Genomic DNA, 9,817 nt, shown 5'->3' on the forward strand with positions numbered 1-9,817 from the left:
ATGATGAATTAATTAGGCTTATATTAGGCTTAATAGATTCGTCTCGCCGTTTAGCCTCCACTTATGTAATGGGTTTTGTAAATAGTCTATGTTTAATACTTCTAATTAGTATCTAAATATTCGATGTGACACGTGCTAAAAATAAGCAACAATAACCCAACGTCACCTTACTATACATGCTGGCACTTGTGACTTTGCAGTACAGCTAGTTGTACTGTCGGCCATGCATATCATATTATCATTGCCAACCTCTTAAATAAAGGCTGCCATTCGCGGCTCTAGTTTACATTCCTGTCTGGTATTCTGGTTAAGCAAAATAACCGGTACATCTGTGACCATTTGTTTTGTAATGGTTACAAGAAGAAAAACAAATCCAAACAGGTGAGGGTTTCAGGTATTTGCCTACCAAATAACATTCCCTTTACAAATTGTAATGGAGAAACAAAAGGTTGCTTTCAGCTAGCTGGGAAAAGGAAAAGAAAGGGTTTGTTGATTAATCACTGTGAGGTTGTCTGATACGTACATAATGCTGCGGAGCAACCTAACACATAACAGACTGATGTCCCTTTTTCTTTTGGCTTACGCTTGATATAGTAATCACTGGAGTACTAAATTAACTAGGAGAAGCAACCGTTAGTTGACTCCTATAGCTAGCTCTTGTAAGTTGGCAACAAATGGCAGTTAAGTCTGTGGTACTTCCAAAAAATTGAGGTAGCTGTCTGTGGTGTTCGAAGTAGTTTAGTTTCCATGTAATCTACCTCCAACAGGAGTTGTACCTAGTCATGACTCAGTTAGATTAGAGATAGAGCTAGTTCTTGTTTTGGAAGATGTCCTTGGCAATTGCCCCTATATAAACAAGCACCCGTGGTTAGTCAAGATAGGCAACCACGTTCTCCTCCTATTTTACATGTGGTACATTTGGACTTAACAAACTGCATGTCCATTTTCTAACACTAGTGGCAGTTACTTTCGGTGTAGACTTAATTTTGGCAAATTTCCTTTCTTCTTTTATTCTGAAGTTGAGCATACCTGAAGATATTTTTTTGCAGAGTCAAACGGTCAACTGTGTATGGGTTCTGAATGGTAACATGTGTTATGCTGGTACTTGCATGCTTCTTCTAGGTAAACAAACTTATTTAATGGAAACCAAATAGAATAATACACTCAACACTCTTTGCTGCATGCATGCTTTTTTTAAAAAAGAAAAAACAAACAAACAGTATTGCTACGGCTGATGATTAGTCAGGAAACTGTTGAATAAGAATGGTTTGGTAGATCTGGACCAGCATAAGTTGGACAATCTGCGTCTGCACCTAATTAACAAAATGTGTCATCCTCAGTTTTGGTGGCAGAAAAGAGCACCAAAATTGAACCCTGTAGAAGATATGTTAAAATTGTATTACCAGCACGCAGGTGATGTTAAGAGCCAATTGTATACTCTATTTATGCAACTGTTGAGGTTGCCAGGCCCCCATTATAGTATAGTACTGCAAGCCCAAGCCCAAGCCCAAGAGTGAAAGATAAAGTACAACACGTGGCTGTATGTGACCCACCCACCCCATAAACCGCGAGCATTTTTTTTAAAGATTAAGAATCGGACTGACTGAGCTCATGATTCCTCTTCAAGAGAAAAGGAGAGCTTTTGACCCTTCGTTGCTGGGGACCAGGCCATTGCCAGGTCTTGCTTGCTTGCTTCCTCCCTTCCTTCCATTTTGGCAGGCAGAGCCTGCCTCCAACGCAAGAAAAGGCAGACTCGCCTTTCCTCCTCCCTCACCGACCGCAGCGCAGCAACCTTCCTTCTCCACCGGCGACCATTTCCCCGGATTGATTCCCTGCCGAGATCTGCCCACCAACGACAAGACAACCCCTCTCGCGCGCGATTTCATTCGGAGCCCCTGCCGGAGTTACTTTTTCATCGCCATGGGCATCTCTCACCCTCTCTCCGACGACTACGACGCCCTGCTCTCGCCGGAGAGGACGCCTCCCTCGTCCCCGCCGCCGCCGCCGCCCGGCCACCACTGCCTGGAGCACGAGGTTTCCAGGATGGACACGCTAGCCGGCATCGCCATCAAATACGGCGTCGAGGTAATAATCCCTCCCTCATGGCTTTGCCACTTTGGTGGTGTTGGGTGAAGCTTCTCTCTATCTTGGGATGTCCCTCTCTACGAAACGGAAGAGTAACATGGAAGAGGTCCTGCAGTCGTGCTCCTGCTGTTGGCCAAGATTTCATATTTTCATCATTTTTCTTGCTATACACAAGGAACAATTCCTCAACAAATCTCTATTGCTGGGGGAGCGCCACAAACTTGAAAGGAAAAAAAATGTAATGGTGGTTTATGATTTTCTGTCTTCACCCTTGGCAAATGTGTCTCTACACATATACACAGAGATACAGCTTCATCTGTGACGACTGATGAACTTACAAGATCCAAACTTCTTTACCCATACTTTCTACACTTCACTTATGGGTGATCAAATCATGTAATGTGATGCACAACTTCCAGACTTCTGGAGAGTTGGTGAGAACAGCGACATCAAGCATTGCTTTCCCAGATTTCTAGCAGCATGCTTCTTCTACGTATTGGACATTATGACCCTTTGAGTTGCTGAATTGATACTATGTTGTTTCCCTTGTAGATATCTGACATTAAGAGGGCAAACGGTTTGGTCAGTGACAGCCAGATGTTTGCACACAAAAGATTGCTCATACCTCTACCAGGAATGCCCATGCCAGCTTCTGTGAGATTGAGCAGTTCTGGCCAAAGAATGAAAAGGTAGATATCCCATCATGCGTGCTGCTTGTGTTTCCGACTCATTTTGTGCTACATGCATCCAGTCTTATTTGACTTTTTTTTTTAGTTAGTTTTGAATTTGTTGTGGAGAAAGCACAAACTAGGTTTTTATAAGACCTCAGTGCTGACATTGAACTGCCAAACTGTTACAATATTGAAGATGAGTCATTTACCTAAATTACTCATGGTTTATCCACCGTTGCTTGATTGCTGCCCATCATGAAACTGCAAGTGCATTTTGACCATTTTGTAAAGACGGTATCCCTATGGAGAAAATCACACAAATGAGAAAAAATCTTTATCATGGCATCTGTTCATGTTGTTTCTTAGCTGTTGAAGTGCTACCTCATACATGTGTGCATTTTGAACTTAATTTTCTGTGGTTCTGCAGAACATGGGCTCCAAATCATCAGCATGACAGAGACATCACTGATTCACTAGATTCAGCAAATTCTGCTCAGAAGGGGGCGTCACCTGCAATGAGTACCTTGCAGAGATACTATGGCCTATCATCTCAGAAAGGAAATACCACGGATTGCAGTACTGAAATGTCTATGTACTGTAAGGGCAGCTTCCAGAGTAGCCTCGGTGAAACATTGCTCAGTTGTTCCGCAGCTCCAGGCACTGACAGAAGCTGGGAGTATGAAGAGGCAGTTAACGGCTTTTCATCAGCGAATGGTGCCAATGGGAACAAGAGCCATGGGGTACCCAAACCCAAGCAAGATGTTTCTATGCGGCGGCGGCAGAAAGTGGAAGCAGAATCTAACGCAACCGATACCCAGGATGATTTTCTAGCAGACCCAATTAAGGCGATCAAGAGTTTGTTGCCGCGGCCAATTTCTAGTATCCGTCTAAGCATGGGTACAGGCAGCCCAGATTCCAGCCAGAAGAGCAACATTTCGTTCCTTAACGGGTTCAAATCTGTGAGGAAGTCGCCCAGCGCGCCGAACTTTGCAGATGCAGAAAATGCGGTCTCTATGTGGTCTAGCTCAAAATGGACATTCAACCATGAGTCCTTCACACGGCCGTTACTTGATGGCCTGCCAAAACCGGTATCGGCTAGGAGGATGAAAACTGCCCTGGACTGAACTTGAAGTCAGCATTGCAGATTTTTCCTTTGTGATCCAGCTTGTGTGAACCGTGCGGTGACTACTGGATGGTGGCAATTGGTGGCTGAGCATATCTGCTGTGGCAGTGCCCCCTTTCGGATCATGGTTACAATGCAAGATTACAGGCTGTGGTAAAAGTGTAGAGCGCATTACAGTGCCATGGAAGCGATGGTTGTCCATCATTTTTTTCTTGTACCTTGTTGTGTAGCTTTGGTAGCACATATTATAATTTGACAAAAGAGTACGTATCCTGCATGTACGCTGTGTTGATGAAATCATCAACAGATTAATGATTCAGTAAGTCCGTTGTGTGACTGAGCGAATGTTGTTTCAGTTGGTAATGACTTATGTTGCCTGATATTTGCACTTGAGGATTGTGTGTGCATCTATACTGATTGGCGGATTACTGCTACTCGTTGTGATCTGAATTACTATAGCTCCCTGCGCATGTAGTTGGTGTATGAGAAGAAGAACTGAAGAAGCTGAGATGGGAAACACAGCAGGCAAGGCAGGACAAACACGTTTTCTTAAATGAAATTATAAGATGAATGGATGCGTAGCAACGCGTGCTTGCAACAGACAAGATGAAAGAGACAGTAAGCCAGATGGCGTCAAGTCAACCACCAACCGTGGAGACGGGAAACATCCAATAAAGCACACGTGGGACGTTTGCACGACACTGACGGCGCCACATGGCATACTCACGCCATTAGATTACCTATACAAATTAAAATCAAGCAAAAAAAAATGCTGTGCAATCATGCAATGCCAACTTTTTTTTCTTTTTGAGAGGCTTAGTTTTGCACTCAGTCCGTCTGTCCCCTCTTACAAAAGTAAAAACCTGTCCCGCAAAATTATATTCGATCGCTGAGAATACATGCACGGATACACAGCCATTTGTATAACGGTTTAGCTGTTAAAACCATCTGTTTGTGCCATGGATCAGCTAGTATTACATTAGTTGCCTTTGCCACCAAGCAAACACAAAGGTACGATGCAATCAAGCTAGGACTTGTGCAAACCCAGAAAAGAAAGAAAAAAACACTGGAGAGGCAAGGGGGTAACTCAAAACATGGCGCGAGACAGACAGCCAAGGTTCGTCGATCCAGAAGTTTCCACGGCAGTTCCTTGTTCCTTCCCCAACTCGGTTTCCTTGTTGTTTCTTCTTCTATATATAAACACAGTGGCAGCCAAACCAGTGAGAATTCAGAGCAGAGCAGGATTCACAAGGAGAAAGGAAATTGTGAGCCTTGAGCAGCCGGGACAGCAATCCAGGGAAGAAGAAGAAGAAGAGAGGCATGGCCGCCGCTAGGATCGTCGCCGCCGCCCGCTTCGCCTTCGCGGACGAACCCGCGCCGCCGGAGACGCTGGACGTGGTGCGCAGGCAGCGCCAGCTCCTGCGACGCGCCGCCGCGCTCTGCCTCGACCCCATCGCCGAGGAGGCCGACAACTTGGACGCCACAAGGAGCACGAGCACCTGCGTCTCCGGTGCTGGCGCCACCACCTCGTTGCCTTTCGCGGCCGGCAGCTCCTCCGGCGGCGCGGCCCTCCTCAGGGTCTGAAGACTTTGATTTCATCTTTCATTCTTGCATCTGGAATCTGGATGAGCATTATGTATAAAAATTGACCATCAAATCAGGCCTAGTATTAAGTAGCTTATTAGTCTTCGAGCTCCTTTTACTCAGCGCGCCGTGCCTGCAATGCAATCTGACATGATGTAAAAAGCACTAGGAGATGTAAAGATCGTTCATCTGCAGTCTGAGATGTGAAAGTTTCTTTTTTTTTTTTGGATAAGCAATCTGAGATGTAAAAGTTGACCATGGAATGGAACGGAATGTGTTGGTATGCTTTGATGTCTGAGATGTATGTTGAGCTGATTGTCTGCCTGCTAGGAGTATTCCGTTTTCCTACCGTCGAAGGCGGTTTTGGCGCTTTCCAATCTTCGTCGCCGTCTCCGATCTCCTCCTTCCCCAAATCCCCCACTCAAATCAAACTTGCTCTCCCCCCCGCCCAAAACCCTAGCATACTAGTAAACCGGAGGATGGTCAAGAAGGCCTCTGCCGCGCCTGCGCTCGCCGACGCCGAGGCCGACGAGCGACGACGCCTCCGCTCGCTCGCCTTCTCCAACGGCCTCCTCCAGCGCGCCGCCCCGCCAGCGCCGCGGACGCCGCTCGCGCCGTCGGATGCCGTCGCGCGCCTTCAGGGCCGCGACATCGTGCGCCGCGGCGGCCAGCGGAAGAGCCGCTTCCTCTTCTCCTTCCCTGGCCTCCTCGCGCCCGCCGCCTCGGCCGGCCGAGTCGGGGAGCTCGCCGACCTGGGCACCAAGAACCCGGTGCTCTACCTCGAGTTCCCCCAGGTACCGAACGCTTTCGGCTTTCCAGTCCGGTTCACCAGCCGCGATTTGCCACCCTCGTATCAAATGTCAAAAAGATGAGATTTTCCGTGCGGGTGCGGGGTGCCGCTTGCTTGCAGGGAAGGATGAAGCTCTTCGGGACACACGTCTACCCCAAGAACAAGTACCTCACGCTTCAGATGACTAGATCCGCCAAGGGCGTCGTCTGTGAGGACGTCTTCGAGAGCCTGGTGAGCATTGTCAGCGTTACCTTCCCTTCCAATTATGTGCATTGATCAGGTAGGATTGCTGTGCATGTGCAGCTCCCAGTTTTACTGATTACATTTACAAATGGGTGATTGTCAAATACTGCAATTGGAGTACTGTACTGTCAACTTTGCGTTAAACCACTGAAAAATTCCATCGGGCACGCAGGTGTTTGGTTTTTGTTTCCAGAGTTAGTATGTTTCATGTTCTACCTGCAACAGAAAGATGTGCACAGTAGCTAATTCATTCTGATGTTGTCTCTGGGCAGATTGTATTTTCTGAAGCCTGGTGGGTTGGAACAAAAGAAGATAACCCAGAAGAACTCAAACTTGAGTTTCCAAAAGAATTCCAAAATGTTTGTGCTATTTGCAACCCCATTTGCTTCTTTGGTTTCCTGTTATCCTTGTGTAGCGTATCATATGCTTCTTCGTTTAATACTGATAGGATGGCGTAGCAGCAGATTGTGATTTCAGAGGTGGAGCAGGTGCTGCCATCGATGAAGCAACTGCAAGCAAAGCTGCAAAGGAAGTTGCAGAACCCCGTTCCCCAAATTTTGAGTCAGATGGCGATGCTTCTGACGATTCAGATCAAAAGGATGGGGATGCTACACAGACTACAAGTGGAACACCTTCAGTTAGACAATCTGCTAGAAATGCAGGGAAAGCCTTGAAAAAGTAAGACCGTTTTACTCTGTTTGGCTGGTTTCTTGAATGTCTATTTACTTTGCTAACTCTAGTTTGCTTAATGGCTAAGAGCCACCTGATTATTTTTATCTGCTGCTAACAGCTTCAAACCTGAATACACCCATTGCCCCCATGAAATAATTAACAGATTCCTCCTTGGCTCCTTGCTCTTTGTATAGGTACACAGATTTATCTTCTGGAGGTGATTCATCTAGCAGTGATAATGAAGTTGAGGTTCCTGAGGACTTGGATGAGAAGGTAGCACTTGAAATTTTCTTTCCCCATTGGTTCAAATTTACGGATGTCAATAGCTAAACTGTGTGGCGCTTTGGCTTGTTTTGCTTCTATGTATGTAGGAGATGAAGAGTCCAGCTGTTATTGTTAAGGACGAAAGCCAAAGCGAAGACATCAAACCTGCAGATTCTTCAGCAAGGCCCCTCTCTAGCAAAAAGGAGCCTCTTGTTCAGGCTACTCTGTCTAGCATGTTTAAAAAGGCAGAAGAGAAAAAGGTGAGAGTGCAAAACCACCTAGATAGTAACGTGCCATGTGATTTTCCTTCCATTTTGACTGTACAGATCATGGAAAAGTCTTGACATGCATTAGACAATTGACATAAGTGACACAAAAGCTAAGAATATGCACAACAGATATATTAGTTATCCCTCACTGTCACTAGCAGGCAGCTATGCCTTTAGCTTTAGCCTAACTCCCAATTTCATGGAAACAACACGGTATTCGATAAGGATGTGTTAAACATTATCTATTTACATATCAACAGATTTAACTCACAAGCACAAATGGATTCCTATTTCAGAGATCTACAAGAAGTCCTAAAGGATCCCCTGCAACAAAAGGTTTCTTGTATTGTCACCAATCTATGTTCCTTGCACAATGATTTATTATGAAAATAACCTTTCCATTGAATTTGTAATTGCCATTTTTCTTTAGGTCCTGCTGCTAAGAAGCAGCGAGCAAGTCCAATGGTGAAACAGCCAACAGGGATCAAGAAAGGTAAATTCACTTCTTCCGTAGGAGCCATCTAGTGTACTGGCTTTAGTGCGAGCATTCGAATACTTTTCTCAGTGTTTGTGGGGAAGATATGTCCCAGCACAAGTCCTCTAGGGTTGTTGTGAGATAAGCTTACAGCTTCATTGATATAGAGGACATTGACCCTTGTGCTTCGCTGAATGCAGCTAGTGGAACTCGAAGAAAGCAAACACAAAAGGTACTGTTTTCTAGAAGTTCAATGTTTGGTTATCCTTGGTAGATGAGATGGAAGGCCTAATATGAATGAGTTGAGCAGGGGTCTTGATTCAAATATTGCTCATTGTTTGGTCTTATAAATGCCTATTTGCAAGATTGAGGACCTTTGGCCTTTTCATTTCTGTTACAGGTGGAGGAAGATGAAATCGAAGAGCTCTCAACTTCCTCTCAGGTGGGCTGTTAGCTTACATCAGCCGAAATGTGCATTGCATTATTTGTTACCTGTGTCAGTTTAGCATATGCCTCTCAAGTGTAGAATGTTCCTGTGCTAATTTGAGATAAACCCATCAGTCTTCGGTTTTAGAAGGAAGTGTGTGAACCTGTATCCATCTCACCACATGTATTTCACATGTATTTCTGATCTTTTGAGCACAGTGGTTTTGCATCCTTACCTGTTGTAGTTGGTACAGGACAATGCTGTGGATGATGATAGTGATCAGGACTGGGCCGAGTGACGCCCTTGTATGTGCACCACATATTCACACGCATGCATGGGTTTGTAATCGGTGAAGAATGCAGAATGGATGCACGGGTGGAAGGAGGGATCTTATTGGGAGGCACAGAGTGCTGCATTCAGCGACCGATTTAAGATGTGGATACCCTGCTGTACCATACCATTTGTATGAAAGAAGTTTGAGTTTACGAAATCGACTATATAGTTAGTCAGAACTGGGAGTGCGTTGTTTGATCCTAACTTGTTTGTAATAGGAATTGCACGGAGCCATATATGTTTGAATTTGATAGAAACTGTTCATGTGCCCACAGGAATACAGGATCATTGTTTTGGGGATTGGTGTAATGAATGGAACATACTGTATGCCCTTTTCAGTCATGATAGTATGCTTGAGGTGATGAATGAGCATACAGACATTATATGAGTAGGTTGCTTATCTGAATTGTGCTTCCAGCGTTTATTCCTTTCTGTCCGCACCTTACCTTGGGTGTCTGTTGATGGTCATGGAATTAGCACATGATGCTGCATTATATTCTGTTGCGCTTGCATTGCATTTGCAATTTGTGTGTGCCCAATATTCCTTGCGTGCAAAACATATTCCTTGCGTGCAATGAGGAGGAGAGGGGAATATCCGGTTGGGAGGAAGGATATTCGATGGAGCCCATGTCAGCCCAGCCCAGCCCAGCCCAGCCCGCGCGGAAGGAAGGGCCCCACATCTTCATCCTCTTTCGTCTACCCGCAGGTCGCACGCGCAGTTGGGGGAGGGAGCTGCGTCGGTCGGGTCGGGCGCCCCGCCGCCGCCGCCGCTTCCTCCGCCTTCTCCCCTCCCCTACAAGAGAGATTGGCACCCACCCGTATAAGTACATAGGATATTGCCTCCGTCCTCCCCTCTCCTGTCCTCTGCCAAGCAGAAGCAC

At 45.8% G+C, this 9,817-nt stretch overlaps 2 protein-coding genes across 3 annotated transcripts; both read left to right on the forward strand.

Annotated features, from left to right (window-relative positions):
* The first annotated feature begins 1,644 nt into the window (after positions 1 to 1,644).
* On the forward strand, positions 1,645 to 4,272 carry LOC101760139. The gene is made up of 3 exons (XM_004966494.4): positions 1,645 to 2,085; positions 2,638 to 2,774; positions 3,184 to 4,272. The coding sequence occupies exons 1-3, from the start codon at positions 1,921 to 1,923 to the stop codon at positions 3,878 to 3,880; spliced, it is 999 nt and encodes a 332-aa protein (XP_004966551.1). The 5' UTR covers positions 1,645 to 1,920; the 3' UTR covers positions 3,881 to 4,272.
* Positions 4,273 to 5,691: 1,419 nt separating this feature from the next.
* Positions 5,692 to 9,336, forward strand: LOC101760550 (DNA-binding protein RHL1). 2 transcript variants are annotated; one of them, XM_012845054.2, is made up of 11 exons: positions 5,692 to 6,257; positions 6,374 to 6,484; positions 6,769 to 6,855; positions 6,945 to 7,174; positions 7,363 to 7,441; positions 7,540 to 7,692; positions 7,998 to 8,037; positions 8,132 to 8,194; positions 8,344 to 8,408; positions 8,577 to 8,618; positions 8,857 to 9,336. In XM_012845054.2, the coding sequence occupies exons 1-11, from the start codon at positions 5,721 to 5,723 to the stop codon at positions 8,899 to 8,901; spliced, it is 1,452 nt and encodes a 483-aa protein (XP_012700508.1). In that variant the 5' UTR covers positions 5,692 to 5,720; the 3' UTR covers positions 8,902 to 9,336. The 2 variants fall into 2 exon arrangements, with proteins under 2 accessions (XP_012700508.1, XP_004966552.1); XM_004966495.3 differs by having other exon boundaries at positions 8,377 to 8,408.
* Positions 9,337 to 9,817: the final 481 nt, after the last annotated feature.

Source organism: Setaria italica, chromosome IV (genome assembly GCF_000263155.2).
Source record: "Setaria italica strain Yugu1 chromosome IV, Setaria_italica_v2.0, whole genome shotgun sequence".
Lineage (NCBI taxonomy): Eukaryota > Viridiplantae > Streptophyta > Magnoliopsida > Poales > Poaceae > Setaria > Setaria italica.

What these genes read in the sequence shown, in the direction of transcription:
- LOC101760550 (XM_012845054.2), top strand. Translation starts at nt 5,721, where the DNA reads ATGGAATGGAACGGAATGTGTTGGTATGCTTTGATGTCTGAGATGTAT. An exon ending in CTGAGGACTTGGATGAGAAG is followed by an intron (nt 7,442 to 7,539) that starts GTAGCACTTGAA and finishes CTATGTATGTAG; the next exon opens with GAGATGAAGAGTCCAGCTGT. An exon ending in AGCTCTCAACTTCCTCTCAG is followed by an intron (nt 8,619 to 8,856) that starts GTGGGCTGTTAG and finishes TAGTTGGTACAG; the next exon opens with GACAATGCTGTGGATGATGA.
- LOC101760139 (XM_004966494.4), top strand. Translation starts at nt 1,921, where the DNA reads ATGGGCATCTCTCACCCTCTCTCCGACGACTACGACGCCCTGCTCTCG. An exon ending in CCATCAAATACGGCGTCGAG is followed by an intron (nt 2,086 to 2,637) that starts GTAATAATCCCT and finishes TTTCCCTTGTAG; the next exon opens with ATATCTGACATTAAGAGGGC. An exon ending in TCTGGCCAAAGAATGAAAAG is followed by an intron (nt 2,775 to 3,183) that starts GTAGATATCCCA and finishes GTGGTTCTGCAG; the next exon opens with AACATGGGCTCCAAATCATC.